Below are 16,058 nucleotides of genomic sequence, written 5' to 3'. Positions count from 1 at the left end.
AGGAAATAAAGCCCAAAATGAGATTTATAATTTTTTTTTCTTCTCTTTTTTTTTTTTGGCTTTTTCTCTGCCGAGGTGCTGCGTTTCTCTGGGTTTTGTCCTCCCAAAGTGTTTCTCGACACGGTGTGCTGGTGGGGGGACGAGGGATGGAGAGCGGTGGGAGGGCTGCTTTATAGACAAAAGAGCCAGATTCTTGTACAACTATTCTTCACACGTCCCTGCAGACTTATTTTACAGAGGGAAAAAAAAAAAAAAAGAGGGGGGGATTAAATAAATAAAAAAATCCAAACACTTCAGCAAGAGGTACAGCTCTAAACTCCGTTAAAAAGCAAAGGGGAGAGGGGAAACATTAATCCACGTGCAATAAAAGGGGAAAATAAGATATTTTGGGTGCATTTGTAAGAAATCCGGGGGATTTCTTTCTTTTTTTTTTTTAATGCACTCGTAAGAAATCCGGGGACAGCCCCCCCACCCCAACACACAGAGGGGATGAAGGGAGATGGGGAAGTGTAGGATGGAGAAGCGAGCCCTCAAAAATAGAGATATTTGGGTGGAATCGGGGGGTGGGGGGATGCAGACGGTGCAAATAAAGTTGCGTTTCCCCCCTGAGAAGCGAGAGAGTCCAGAGCCGCCCAGTTTGTGACCTTCACGCCTTGAATTTTTTAATGCTTTGATTGCTGCCGTTTTGTTTCGTGCTTTATTTTCCCTTTTTTTAAAAAAAACCATCCAGCATAGCCTTAAGAGAACTACCTGTGGATATTTATTTATTCTGCTGGTGCTTATTGAAAACCATATATTCAGAGGGGGGGGGGGGGGGGAAGGATGTGCGTAGGTAAAAATTACTTTATTAACTCTCCATCTTTATTCAATATTCCCTCAGCCTTGAATAAAGTTGTTGCATCAGTCCTGAACTATAAATGTCAAAGCCTGCATGAGTCTGAGGTGTTTGGGCAGAATGAAGTATTGCTGGAGAAAAGGAATTTATTGGATATATTTAAATCAATGTTTTGGGTTCTGGAATACATTTCTATTCAATGTCTTTTTTTCCCCCAACCTCGCAGCTCCCCTCCCCCCCCCCGCCCCTTCTCTCCTTATCCCGAAACCTTTCTGGGAAGAGCAAGGATTTTACCTTCTATAGGTGCATATATAGGCGTTTCTATATGGAATTCCGGGATTTACAACTTTAGGAAGGAGCAGGCTCCGCCGGCGCACGGGGCAGCAATTAGCGAAGCCCTGCAAATCAGCCGCCCCACCCCCCCCTCCAAAAGCCAAATAAAGCGAAAAAACCGACTTATTCCATGTCCCAGTGCCCAAACAGACGCGGAGCTGGTGTCCGAGGGGGCTCAGCCCCCCCGCTTTGCCCCCCCCACCCCCCCCAACCCTCCCCGTCGCCTATATGTACCCTGTAGACTCGAATTTGTGTGAGCGTCTCCCAGTCACAAATTCGTCTCTAGGGGAATATATGGGCGATGCCAGAGCCTTGGAAAGTTCTGCTTTCTTTAATTGCAGCGCTCCTAATTAAATCCTCAAACCCTGCTGATGTCATTTTCTAAAGGTGGTTTATTCAAAGTGCGAAGCGGCGTTGCTGTTCGCCAGGGCTTGTTAATAACGGTAATAATAATAATAATAGGAAATAGAGGTAAAAAGCAAAATCACCGCGATGATTGGGGGGTGTGGGGGGCGATAATAATCAAAATAAAATCCCATTATTACTTTTCATCTCCAGAAGAAACAGCAGCCACCGCAAACACAACTCTCAGCCAAGAGCACAAAGAGCCCCGACCATTTCGCAGTGACTGATTTATGCGTTTTACAACCCATAAAAAGCTGTAACAACCAGCCAAAAGCCTTCGACACCGCTGGCACATTTAGTCTAATAAATAAAACATAAACAGTTAACTTTATGTGTCACTTTTATTGTTATCAAGTAAAATATGGCAATGCCCTGCAAGCTATGATTTTCAACTATAATTGTTATCAAGCACAAGGAGGAATACCCCACCTCCCTCCTCTGCCCCTCTCTTAGGGCGAGATGGAGATAAAAAAAAAAAAAAAAAAAAGCTTTAATTGAGGGAGCTAAAACCCTCCCAAAATGTTGACATCCCATTGCAGCTCCCCGACCTGCGCAGGGAGGTGGGAGCCATTTTTAACGCATCCCTCCAGCTTTGCCCCCAAAATAACAAGCGGTGTATTTAGAGAGACGAGGTCAGGGCTGAGAGCGAGGGCCAAGGGGCCTGGGATGGCCCGCGCGTGGGTGCTGCGCTCGCGTGGGCGCGTAACCCCCGTGGGGGGCGTTACCTGCAGCACCCAGGGCCGAGGAAAAAGCAGGGTGCTGCCCGCCCCCCCCCCCCGAAACACTCCCCCCCCCCCCCCCCCCAACCCCTCTCTGCTCCCAAAGGCCGGGGGCTAAGCGCAGCGGGGGCAGTTGGGGCGCAAAGGAGGGGGGGGGGGTCCCCGCTGCCTGCGGGGGGGGGGGGGGGGCAGCCCCAGCCTCGCCCAGCCCGTGCCGCTGGGTGCAGGCAAGGGGGGGCACACCTCCCCCCCCCCCCCCCCGTCTGTGATTTAAGGCAGGGTCACATGCAGGTCTGCACACCCGCCTCTACTTCTCTAACTACCCCCCCGCAAAAAAAAAAAAAAAGGTGCTCAACCCTCTGGGATTGGGGGGGGGGGGGAACCCCCCGGCGGTGTCCCCAACTGCTCTGTCCCCTCCCAGCCTTGGGAGGGGGGATGGAGATGGGGCTGCTGGGGTAGAGTTTAGGGGGGTCTGAAGGGTCACTGCAGCTCGGGGCGGCTGGGGCACACTCACATACACGCACTCACACCAAGGGCGGGGTGTGGGGGGTCATTGTTCCCAGTTCGGACCGCGGGGGGATGCCCCGTGCCCCCCAACACCCCCATTCACACTCATCCTCCCCCACTCCTCTTTCCACACTCCCCCCCGCCACCAAGGGGGGGGGGGTGTCCCCCCATTGTGTATATCCGTGTCCCCCCCCCCCCTCCCAGCAGCCGAGGGGGCGGCGATGGACCCCAGCACCCAGCACCTCGCCCCGAAGCGCGTCTCCCCGGCTCTCCCCGCGCACCCACTCCCACTCCCACGCCCCCCCTTCCCCCCCCCCTCGCAATTTGGGTACATTTTGCAGAAGCTTTTGGTTCCTTATCCGGGGACTGGGCTGGCGGGTGTGATTGGCCGGGGATGTCACATGGTGAAAGTAAACTTTACGGGTCGCCAGCTAGTAGGAGGGCTTTATGGAGCAGAAAAACGACAAAGCGAGAAAATTATTTTCCACTCCAGAAATTAATGATCATGAGCTCTTATTTGATGGACTCTAACTACATCGATCCGAAATTTCCTCCATGCGAGGAATATTCGCAAAATAATTACATCCCAGACCACAGTCCGGAATATTATAGCGGACAAGGAGTCCAGCTACCAGCATCACCATCAAGAGCTGTACCAGTGCCACGACCCTCCTTCCCCGACCGCCCGTTCAGCTGCGGGGGTCTCCAGGCTCCCGGCAACCCGGCCACGCTCCAAAGGGGACACGGGCAAACTCCAGGAGGCCAACACCTCTCAGAGAAAGCACAGCAGCTCTGCGAGCAGGCTGCTCTATCCACCTCCTCCACCACTCCTTCCCCAGCCCCTCCAGCCTGCAACCAGCCAACCCCGACCATCCCAACAGCACAGCTTCCAAACAGCCCATAGTCTATCCCTGGATGAAAAAAATCCACGTCAGTACTGGTATGCAAACTTTTATTTTCCTCTTCTGTCTCTCCGCTCTCTTATTTTCACACCATGCTCGCTCCCTCTCGCCTCTCTCTCTCTCTTTTTTTTTTTTTTTATTTCCTTCCCTTCCATGAGAGTCTTTGGGTTAGCACAATTGAACTGGATTTACGACTCCGAATGGGTAATTACACCCACCATAAATTTTATAGCCGAGCTACTGTGGCAGCCTTAGCCATGTGGCTCGTTCTGTTATGTATGTGTGAAACTCCGAAAGCTTTGTAAGGGGTGCATAAATAATTCAGTCTTTTGAGCCAGGGAAACCCCTTCCTATTAGAATAGAAACTCTTGAGCTGCCCAAAGTTCTTTATTACCTATTAGCCTATTACTTTTTTTTTTTTTTCCCCCGGCTCCTCCAGTCGCCTCTCCCGACCCTCTCTCCATCCACGCTGATTTTCCTTGTGTGTTGTTTTTTTTTTTTTGTGTTTTGTTTTTTTTTTTTTTTCTCCTTTCCTTTCTTTTTTTTGTTTTCCTTCCCTCCTTCCAGTGAATCCCAATTACAATGGAGGCGAACCCAAGAGATCCAGGACAGCCTACACCAGGCAGCAGGTTTGGAGCTGGAGAAGGAGTTTCACTATAACAGGTACCTGACCCGGCGGCGACGCATCGAGATCGCGCACTCGCTTTGCCTCTCCGAGCGACAGATCAAAATCTGGTTTCAGAACAGGAGGATGAAATGGAAAAAAGACCACAGGCTGCCTAACACCAAAGTACGGGCAGCAACGGCAGCGGTTGCCAGCGCCTCCACCGCCCCCGCCGCCCCGGCGAGCACGGCCGCGGGCGAGGAGCTGCCCTCCGCCGCCGCGCAGGACCCGCGCACGGAGGATATCACCAGGTTATAAACACCCCCAGACCCGCACACAAATGACTCTGGATTATTTATAGAATCTAATATATATATATATATATATTTTGGTTCTTTTCCCCCCCTTCCCCTTCCCCTCGTAGTTTTTCTTTTATTATAATAATAATAATAATTATTATTATTTTTTTCCTGTGCGTATAAAAAACAATGGGTCTCCCCCAAGACCACGGGCTTTAGATGCATGTCAGATAGCATGAGGCCAGGTGTCTGTACCTGCAGGGTTTTTTTTACGCCATTTCAGGGTTTTATTTATTTTTTAAAGCTGGGGGATGGGAGGGAGGGTAGGGTGGGGGAGGAAGAGGTAAATGTTCTGTTGGGTGAATTAAATGAAGAAATGACGATAATAGGACGGCAAAAAAACAAACAAAAAACCAAACAAAAAGACGAATGTAGGTATTTTTTTCCCCTCTGCATTCCAAGTGCACAATGAGCGAAGGAGCTATGAAGTTCTTTTGTAGCAATGTGGACAAAAAAAAAAAAAAAAGCTTAAAAAAATCACGATTTAGAGAGAGAAAAAAAGCAAACAAAAAGCAGCTACGAAACAGCACACAAGGGTGGACGAGTCTTTGCTGAGAAATTGAGAGAAAAAGGGGAGTGAGAGAGAGAAAGAGTGACATATTTAAAAATAAAAGCAGAAGAAGGTTTTAAAAAGTCAGTAGCTAGGGTTTTTTGTCGTGGTTATTTGTGTTTTTGGACTGATTTTACATGATCATTGTAAACTTGCAATAAAGAGTTTTAGTGTGTATGTGAAAGTCCCAGTGTTCAATAAACCAGTCAGTGTGAATTAGTTTTACTTTTATGTCTGGTGACTTATTTTATCCCCACATCTCCCGCAAACCCGCCCCAAAATAATAATAATAAGGATAATAAAATGCTGGGACGATGTGCAATGGATCCCATGTGCACCAGTTACTGCTTAAGTTAAGTTTAAGCAAAACCTAAGATAAACTCTCAACTCCAGATTTTTATGACATCACGACGTGGCCAGTGACTTTAAAAATCTCAGACCCTCCCAACCTGTAATATGGGGGAAAAAAAGGAGAAATCTGGGTTTTCAGACGAGGGCTGTGGATTGGGGTTAGCTTCCAGTCATGCCTCTTTATTTTCTTTCCATCCCGCAGAAAATTGTCTGTTTTAGCTCCTCTCCCTGCTTTGAACTTTTTCTCGTGGCTTTTTAATTAATTATTATTATTGTTATTATTTTCTCTTGCTGTCGTGGCGCGCTCGTGTTGACTCGTTCAAGCCAAGAGGTCATATTGAATTTTGCCAGGCAATGAAAAGGCTGTTAAATAATAATAATAACAATAACAATAATGAGAATAATGGTAGTAATAGTGCTAATAACTGTAATTCATCGCTCCTGGCCTTGGAGGCAGCCTGCAAATTGGCAGCAGTGGGGGATTTTAGGGAAAAACCTGGGTGTTCCCCCCCCCGCCCAGTGCAGGGTGTCTGTGCTTCCCTGGCAGGGCAGGGGAGGGGGTGCTTGGAGGGGGGGACGCTGGGGCTGAGCCCCCCCCCCTTTTTTTTTCTTTTTTAGGCCTTGTTTTGGGAAGTTTGCTGCTTAAAAATCCCAGTGGCAGGGGGCTGGGAGAGGGAGGCCTGCTCCAAGTGCCCCCCCCTCCCAAGCCCTGGGACACAGAGTTATTGGAGAGGAGGCTTTGCAAGCGTCTTTATTTAGGTTTTATTCTATTTATTTTTTTCCCCCCCTCTCTCTCCAACATCGATTTAAGCTGCCATTAAACAAATCGTGGTCTCACCCCCTTTGTGATAGCTGGGGACGCGGATCTGGAGGGGAGAAGGTTCTCATTTATCCTGGGGAGTTTAGATGTAAAGCTCACCCGCTTCTTCCCCCCCCGCCTTTCACATCCTGCTTTAGTGATATTAAGACGAGGCTGGAAAGATAAAACATATCGACAGGACCATAACCATTTAAACATTCCTCCACAGAGCAGGGAAAGGTGTTGGGAGCCAGTTGGGATTTTGGCTTTTCCAAGGAAGATCCCAGCCTGCACAGCTGAGGTGGGAAATCAGATAAAACCCAGCCTTAAAAAAAAAAAAATAAAAGAACCATCAGTAAACAGCACCCAAGGCTCGGCCCATCCCGTGGGGGGTTGGATATTTTTAATATCTTCTTATATAGGCAAGAAATCAAAGCAGAAAAGGGGAAAAATAGGGAGGGAAAAGGCATCAGGGAGGGAGAAAAGGAGATTTAATGCAGAAAAAGCAGAAAATCTGCGGGGAAAGCGCAGCCCCAGGTGCTGGGAGGTGGGTGCTCCCCCAGAGCACTCCAGTGCCCCGAAGTTGAGGCAGGGCAGGGCAGTACCCCAAATCTTCTCGGGGGTGGGGAGCGGAGCTGGGCATCTGCACCGCTGCAGGCTGGGCTGGAGCCAGGAAGAGGAGGAGGAGGGTGGGGAGGAAGGAGCATCGTTCCAAGTTGGATTTCGCCCTCTTTTTCTGCGGGGGGTGTTGGGGTTTGGAGTTGTGGGTTGGGTTTTTTGGGTTGCTGGGGGGGTGCTGTACTTCCCCCACCCCCGCTGGGTGGGTGTATCCCGTGCAGGGGGGGTGCTGGGATGTCACCCGTGGGTGGCAGGTCCTTTGGGGTGCCAGGGACATCAACCAGGGCTGGGGTCCTGCTGCCCACGGGAGGGTCCTCACCCAGCATCGCCCTGGCCGTGGCCGTGACACGGCCGGAGCTGCGGAGGGAGGGTGGAAATGCACCATAGAGGCCGGGAAGGAAGAGGGTAGAGAGGGGGGGAAAGAAAAAGGAACAAAAAAGGTGGGGGGAAAGGGAAATAAAGGGGGGAGGAAGAAAACAGGAAGGAAAAAAGGAAAAAAATGGGAAAATAAAAGTGGAAAAAAGAAAAAGTGGGAAAAAGAAAAAATGGGGAAAAGAAAAATAGGAAAAAGAAAAAAGGGAAAAGGGGGGAAAAAGGAAAAAAGAAAATAAAGAGAAAAAAGGAAAAAAGTGGGGAAAAGGGGGGAAAAAAGGGAAAAATAGCTATTCCTGCTGCAAACAGCCCGAACCACGGTCCCTTTTTAGCCTCTTGACGCCTCCATGTAGAGGCTGAAAGAAAACTTTATTGAAGTTCGGGTAAACGGCAAAAGCGGGTTCATGGAAAGGCCAACTTTTCTATCCCGGCAGCTCCATGGGAGCCGAGCAAGCTGACCCCGGAGCCCTCCTGACCCGCTGCCTCTCCCAACGTTGTACCTTCTGTGTCTGCGGACACAGATTTAGAGGCACCATCGCTGTTTAGAGGCTTTGTAGGTTTTTACCATAGTAATGGGGTGTATGGGGAGGGGGGGGGGGGGAGCTGGGGCAGATGCGATGCGTGTTATGGCATTGTCTCCTCGCCAAAATAACCCGGGAGAAAAGGGGAGAGAAGGGTGAAGTGGCGGCCAAACTTCTCTCCCTTCTTTTCCTCCAGAGATGCTCTCCCTCCCGGCTGGTCCAGGAGCGCTCCAGCCACGTAAGTAACCCCCATTTCAGGGGAAAAAAACCCAAACAAACAAACAACAACAAAAATTTAAAATAATTGAAAAAAAAAAAAAAATAACCCAAAGCAGAGCCAAAAGGAGACCCTGAAAGTTTGGGAGGTGTGGGGATGAAAATCAGGATGCAAATGGGAGCGGTGATGCGGGGTGGGGTGGGGGGGAGGTGGAGGGGGGGGGCGCAGAGATTGGGGTTGTGGGCAGCGATGTAAATAACCGCGGGTTTCTCCAGCGGAGCTGCGGGACAGACGGACAGACAGATACACAGACACGGGGATGGCTGGAGGGCTTGGAGGGAGAAACGCTCCCCTGGGGCATCAGAGCCTGCGCAGCCCTGGGCTCCGTGTCCCAGACCTGGCCCTGGCACCTATAGATGTGGCTGCAGGAGGTGCCCCCCCCCCCCCCCCCCCGCCCCCCGGGTGCTGCATTGTTCAGGGCTCGGATATTCGCTTTACTTTGATTATTGGGCTATAAAACTCCCAGCAACAACGTGTTTCTGCAGGCTCAAATTAACATCTGAGGCCAGAGCTTCCCCCCCTTTTATGTTCTTCGAGTCCAATTTGTTTTGAAGTTCCCTGATAAGTTTTACCGGTTCCTTTCGCAGCTCGGGCTTTATTTTATGTTTTGTTTTTTTTTTTTTTTCCTCCCTCTTCTCTTTAACTAGCTTCGCTAAGGACTCGGGTTTTAGGACGGCTGCAAAGTCGTTTTACGAAGGGCTTAACTGGCAATAAAAAAGAGAAAAAAAAGCGTGAGGAAGTCTTTGTATCCAGAGCCTGCGAGGAATGGTAACCCCTCTTAAATTTACATCAGCAGGCTGAGAAAATTAGCTTCCTGTATTGCCTGTTAGAAAGGGAAAAAAAGGAAAATAACAGCTCCAGAGACGCTTTGGGAGATAACTGCAGGCGACGAGGGTCCTCAGCAGCCTGTTTTATGAGAAGTTTTTAATTTTATTTTTTACGCGGTGGAAATGCCTTATTTCCCCTCTTTTTTTTTTTTTTTTTTTTTTTTTTTCTTGGTGTGTGTGTTTTTTCTTGCCCCAGGGCTTTCCTGTCGCGCGGGGTTTAGCTCCAGTTAACACGGCATTACGGGTCCTTCCAGCAATTTCCTTCAACCCCTCGTAGGTTGAAAATGTTCCTCTCCGGCGTTAATTGGAATTAAAGCCAAAACACGCACCCGGGGTTAAACGAGTGAGTTACTGGTTCGCCCCAGACCTGACAGCACCTCCAACGTGCAACTTTATTTATTGTGCTCTCCTATATCATTATCCAGAGATATAGTTTTATGTACTTCCTAATCTGTCGCTGTGATTAATTTTGATGGGCCAAGGTACCAAGGTAAACATTTTGGGATTTTTTATTATTTTTTTTTTTTTTTTTCAGTGAAAGACTCGGATTTCCTTTCCAAACAGCCAGCAGCCGCCGTGGGGATGCTGTTAGCAATTTTCAAATATCACCTTTTCCTGCTTGTTTGCGTGTTTGCTTCAGCGCAACCGGATTTTTTTAATGTTTTATTTATTTATTTATGTTTTCCGGGGAGGGAAAAAAAGCGTCTGGGTGGTGTTTTGGGGGGAATCCCCTCCCCCTCCCCTGGAAAATAGACGTGCATGGGACAAACTCCAGGCTTCTGGAGTGAGCAAAATAAATAATAGGTAAATAAATAAATCATCCCTTCCTGCGTAGGGAATTAAACACTGCTTTGTAAATGATTAACTTTTCCTCCCATGTCTTAATTAACATTTTTCCGTGCTCTCTAATCCAACATATGTATCGCATAATTTCCCGAGCCGTGTAATGGATAAACTGGGAAGCAGCAGAGGGGAGAGGTGACACCGCTCCCTGCCTCCGAAGGAATATTTACCTGTATCCCCCAAAGAAAAGTGGTTTATAAATGATTTTTCTCTTGGTTTTGCCTTCTTTCCGAGGAGTTTGCTGCTCCGATGGCACTTTTTGATCCCTTGCTCTTCCTCCGAGGAAGAGGATGGGGCTGCCCCCGCTCAGGAGCAGCCGGAAAAAAAACAAAACAAAACAAAACAAACCCAACAAAACAAAACAGTTCTGCTGGGGAATAAACTTATTTCTCCCGCCGGGGATGTCAGGAGGTTTGGGGCAAAGGATTTCTCCAAACTTCATCTGGTTTTATTATATTTTTGGCGTTTATTTCCTCCGTCCAGCTGCGGGTCAGGCTTTTCTGACAGCTGCCACTCAAAGTCAGCCCCATCCTTGAGCGGGGGGTGGGTGGCTCTTGTTGCCCCCTCCTCGCCTTATTCTGGGGGAAATAAGGGCAGAAAGGAGCAAAATTATCCTTTGCTTGGCAGAGCCCGTCAATTTGGGTGAAAACCAGCAAAATATCCCAAAAGGGAGGGAGCGGCGCCTCCAATAAAAAGCGGTGCGTAGCAAATCCCCCCCTGCGACCATAAAATACCGATTTTTAGCACCGAAAAGGCGCATAGTGGAAGGTGGGAAACGAGAGGTAATTTATGGCCAGGGCATCCCCCCCCCCCCCCCCCGCCCCCCAAATCCTTCTCCCCTCGCCAAGATGCTGCTGCGACTCCACCTTCACCCCCCCCCGGCCAGCTCCATCCCTCCCCTGCCCTCTCCATTTATTCCCAATTAATTCCCTGATTATGCAATCAGAAACTTAAACAAGCTGAAAGTAGTTTGCGATTCGGGAATTCGAGGAGGTTTTATTATTATTATATTATAATAATAATTATTATTATTGTTATTTTTTAAATTAATAAACTGGCAGATTGAATCCGTCTGCTCCCAACTGCCCCCCCCCCCCTCCCTTCCCTGGAAATAAAACCGCAGGAGAGGCGGAGGTGTTCAGGCAAATTCTCCAAATACACATTTATTCCTTCCCCGAGTGGGCACTTTTAACTAAAAAGTGTGTTTCTGCGGGTGCGCGTGCCCAGCCATGCACGTACCCAGCGCATATGGATTTATTTATAGGGACCGCTGAGCCAGGATGGGCAGGCAGGGAGATCCGCCGAGATGCATTTATAATTATAATTTATAATTATCCCCCGTTTTCATAGGGACAATTAGAGGCACACAAGGCGGAGAGCTGCAGCCGGAGATGCCTGGGGAGGGGTAAAAGCCGGGACATCCACGCGTGTCCCTGCACGGTTCACACCAACACGCGTGGATCTGCACAGCATTAACAACTTTAGATTTATTACTATTAATTTTAAATACCCCCAAGCTGCTTCATCCTCGCTTAAAACCCCGCGACACCCCCCTGCACTTTCCCTATTTTATTCCTATATTATTCCTTTATTATTCCTATTTTTTCCCTATTTTATTCCTCTACTATTCCTTTATTATTCCTATTTTTTCCCTATTTTATTCCTCTACTATTCCTTTATTATTCCTATTTTTTTCCCTATTTTATTCCTCTACTATTCCTTTATTATTCCTATTTTTTCCCCTATTTTATTCCTCTACTATTCCTTTATTATTCCTATTTTTTCCCTATTTTATTCCTCTACTATTCCTTTATTATTCCTATTTTTTCCCTATTTTATTCCTCTACTATTCCTTTATTATTCCTATTTTTTTCCCTATTTTATTCCTCTACTATTCCTTTATTATTCCTATTTTTTCCCTATTTTATTCCTCTACTATTCCTTTATTATTCCTATTTTTTCCCTATTTTATTCCTCTACTATTCCTTTATTATTTCTATTTTTTCCCTATTTTATTCCTCTACTATTCCTTTATTATTTCTATTTTATTCCTATTTTATTCCTCTATTAGCCTTATTTTATTCCTATTTATCCCTTTTTCCATGCCCAGGTTTATTTTTGGAGGAGGAGCAGGAGGGTCCTTTTACAAAGGAAGATGCGAGATAAAAAAAAACCCAAAACCCACTAAAACCCTCCAATACTCCGAAATCCTCCCAGCCCCGTTCCAGGTTCCTTGAAGTGCTTCTAAATATTTAAAGAAGAGCCCATAAAGTGTTTACGTCCAGGTTGGCTCTGCATTAGCTGGGTCATGACCCCGGCTTTGGACAGAGGGACAAAAGGGGCTTTTTTTGGGGAGGGGGGGGGGGGGGGGGTCTGGGCTTGGGGTGGCCGCAACCTCTGGGGACCCGCAGGTTCAGCTGCTGGTGTGACCCCAAAAATCCGGGGGCAGGAGCTGGGGGGTGATTTAATAAATCACTTTTAATTTTTATGATATTTTTATTGGGGTTTAATGATATTTTTATTCTATTTTTAAACGATGGCCAGCCTGTGTTATAGTTGGAGAGGGGCAGGGTGGGGAGGGGGCAGCTGCAGCCTGCTCCTGGGAGGGGTTTTATTTTTTTTAAATCCTCGATTTCCCCCAAAAAAAACTTAATTTCAGAGAAAGGAGCTCATCCTCCTTCCCCGGGCTCGGGGGGAATTTTAATTGCAGCTGGGAAATGGGTTTATTACCCCTCCCGGAGCGGGGCTTTGCCCCCCTGGCCTTCCTCTCCCCCCCTCCACCTCTTTTAACTTTACTTTCCACCTTGCTGTTGGCAACCTTAGCTTAGGGGAGATGTGAAATTGAGGCAGAAAAAGCTTTTTTTAACCCCGTCTGGATTAGGAAAAAAATATTAAAATACCCAGACAACGCCGGGACGGGCCTCTGCCGTGGCTGCACCGAGTTTGCTCCTGATAATAATAATAATAATTAATATTTATATATTGGGTTTAATGCCTGGGGCGGGGAGACCTTCGCTATTTTCCCGATTGGGGTTTAAAAAAAAAAAAAAAAAATCGCTTCAGTACTTCAGGAGCATCTTTAATTATTAGAAATATTTATTAGCAATAATACGCGGGGCATTTACCACTAATGGGCACCAGCATTTGCGGAGCTGTAATTGCGCAGAGACCTAATTAGACATGCATTTGTGTCATTTGTGCAGCTCTAAATACGGGTTCGCGTCCCCGAGTGGGGGGGGGTGTCGCGATATTCGCCAATATACGCGGAAAAAAAAAAACTTTTTTCATCCATCCTCGGACCTTGCATCCAGCTGCCCCGCACGGCTGCGGGGGGAGGAAAAGGCAAATATTCAGTTCATTCCTTACACATTTCCCCCTTGGGAAAATTTATGAGTTTATTACCGATTTTTTTCCCGCTTTTTATTTTTTTTTTCCACCCCAAAAAGCCCCCACTAAAAACTCCTCCTTACCTTAAAAAAACCGATTTTAAATGGGGAAAGAAACGCAGGAGGGAAAGAAGTAGAGAATTGCGGAGCTCTAGGGGGGGGGTCTCACCTCGCGTCTGCAAATTTAGGGGTCTGACTGATTGGGGGGGGGATAAATAAGTGAGGGTAGAGCCCTAAACCACCCCCCTTTTTTTTTTTTCAGGGGTTTCGGGCTTTCCCAGAGCACTAATCTAAACACCTCCGCTGGCTGGAGAGCGTCTTCTCGGGAGGAAAGGGGGTTTTTTTTGTGTTTTTTTTTTTTTCTCCTAATCTGGGTAGATAAGAGGGGGAAGGTCCCCGCAAAGGTCAGGGGCAGAGAAAGCCCCCGGCCACGGCGTGGGGCTGGGTACACGCGTGGGGGGGCCTGCGGTGGGAGGAGCTCCGGGGATGGTGTGCTCGGGGGGGGGGGGGGCAGATGTGGGGGGCTGTGATGGGGGGGCTGGCCAGATGTGGGGTGATGCCCCGATGTGGGGTGATGCCCCGATGTGGGGTGATGCCCCGATGTGCGGTGATGCCCAGATGTGGGGTGCCGACGTGGGAGAGTGTGTCCCGGGTGGGGTGTGTGCTGATAGGGGGGGGGTGTGTGTGTCCAGGTGTGGGGTGCTGCTGTTTGAGGGTGCCCAGATGTGGGGTGTTGACCCGCTTGGCCATCCAGATGTGGGGTGTCACTGGGGATATCCAGATGTGGGGTGATGCCCCGATGTGGGTGATGCCCAGATGTGGGGTACCACCAAGGGGCGGCGGTGTCCAGGAGTGGGGTGTCACCCTAAGAACGCTGCCCAGATGTGGGGTGACCCTTTGGGTGCTGTTTGGATACGGGGGTGGGGTGGGGTGGGTGCAAGATGCAGGGTGCTACCCCATCCCCTCCAGACAGGGACCCCCCCCACCGCCGTGCCGCCGCCGCACACACGTGTGAGCTGCGCCCAGCCCGTGCGTGACCCCCCCACCCGGGGCCGTGGGTGCTCTCTCCGCCACGCGTGTGTCCTCCTGGAAAGTGGGGGATTCCTTGACCCCCCCCTCGGGTAGCTGGCAGCGCCAGGCTGTAAATCCAACCGCTTTATCGCCCTGGCAGATGTTTTAAGGCCCTTTTCCCTCCCCCACCCTCCAGGCCGGTGGTTTATTCACCTTCTCCCCACCCCAACCCCAAATTTTCCCCCCCCCGGTCCCCACTAAACCCCTTTGGAGCCGCTCTGAGCAGCTCCCAGGGTGATAAACTGCCCCATCGCTGCGTCCTGGGGGGAACCCACGGGGGAAAGATGCCCACGAGGGGCAGGAGGAGTGGGGGGGGGGAGTCGCTTCCCTCTCTGGCAGGGGCAGACACCTCGATATCATAATTATTATTTTTTTTTTAACGCATCAGCACGGGCCAGGCTTGTTCTCCCAGCGAAAGGCTGGAGGCAATTAGCCAGGGTGGAATCCATTGTTTCCTATAATACCTCCCCCCCCCAAAAAAAATGAAAAAAGAAAGAGATATTTTTGCTCCGGTTTGGAAAATCCTTGAAAATACCTCAAGGGGCAAAAAAATATAAATATTGCTAAAGCCCAAATCCTGCCTTTTTTCCCCCCTCCACCCCTCCTTTCGGCCTGGTTTCTGCGGGACGTTGCCAAAACCCTGCGGAAGTTGTGGCGGGGCCTGGGTGCAGCCCCCCCCCCCCCCCCGCACCCCTCGAGGGGAGCTTTGGGGAGCAGGATGCGGCTCCCAGCCCCCGGTAACCATGGTGATGCGGTGCTGGAGCATCCAGAGCCGCGGCTCCTTCCCTCTCCTCGTTAGCAGGGCCTGCCACGCTCCTGCCATGCATACAATATTTATCTTGATTAGCCAAACACGCTCACCTACCATATTGTGCTGCTGCTGCAGGAGAGGAGCAGGTTGGTTTGGTTTTTTTTTTTTTTTTTAAATTTATTTATTTATTTATTATTTTTTTTTTTCCTTCCCAGCTCTGGATACAACTCAAGGGGGGGAAAAAAAAAAAAAAAATCATCTCTTCCCACTCCCATCCCCTCCCCGCACCCCTGAGCATCGCTCCGGAGCCCGAATCTCCAACCAGGGGAGGGACGTTAACGAGCGGACGCTCTCAATTAAGGATTTTAATTTTTTTAACTCCCAAAAGTAAAAAGGGGGTTGGAGACCTTCCCTGGGCCTCAACCCTGGGAAAATTTGGGGAGCTGCACCGTAGAGACGCGTCGTTTTGCTGAAACGTCCTCGTTTTGGGGGGGAGAAAGCAGAAAAGGAGATTTCTGGGCCCTGGGTGGGACCAAAGGAACTGGTTGGCCCCGCTCGACCCCCCCCCGACCCCCCCCGGGTGCTTCGTTTAAGGCCTCTTTTAATTTAAAGGGGGTTTTCGGGCCGTGCGGCCTCTCCATCACCTGATACGGGAGCGCCGGTTGCGTTAATTATTCTCCATAATCGGCTTTTGTGCGGTGGGGGGGGTGCGGGGGTGCGGGGAGGGGGGGTGGGGGTGTGGCCGGACACCCCCCATCGCTTGGGGGTCGGGGTGCTCGGGGCTGGCGGGTGTTTTGGAGCCGGGGAGTTGGGTGGGATACGTGTGTGTGCGTGTGTGTGCACACGAGTGTGATACGTGTGTGTGTGTGCACACGAGTGTGATACCTGTGTGTGCGCACAAGTGTGATACCTCTGTGTGTGTGTGTGTGCACACGAGTGTGATACCTGTGTGTGTGCATGAGTGTGATACCTCTGTGTGTGTGTGTGTATGCACACGAGTGTGATACCTGTGTGTGTGCACACAAGTG

General features: G+C 49.4%; 1 protein-coding gene across 1 annotated transcript; it reads left to right on the top strand.

Annotated features, from left to right (window-relative positions):
* Positions 1–3,208: 3,208 nt before the first annotated feature.
* Positions 3,209–5,439, top strand: HOXC4 (homeobox C4). The gene is given in 6 exon segments (XM_074807668.1): positions 3,209–3,411; positions 3,413–3,456; positions 3,459–3,659; positions 3,662–3,739; positions 4,269–4,328; positions 4,331–5,439. Coding segments are annotated over 6 exon segments (789 nt in total). The 5' UTR covers positions 3,209–3,298; the 3' UTR covers positions 4,624–5,439.
* The last annotated feature ends 10,619 nt before the right edge of the window (positions 5,440–16,058 follow it).

This window comes from Strix aluco, chromosome 27, assembly GCF_031877795.1.
Source record: "Strix aluco isolate bStrAlu1 chromosome 27, bStrAlu1.hap1, whole genome shotgun sequence".
NCBI lineage: Eukaryota > Metazoa > Chordata > Aves > Strigiformes > Strigidae > Strix > Strix aluco.
The sequence above is the reverse complement of the archived record's forward strand: the minus strand, read 5'-3'. Positions and strand labels throughout refer to the sequence as shown.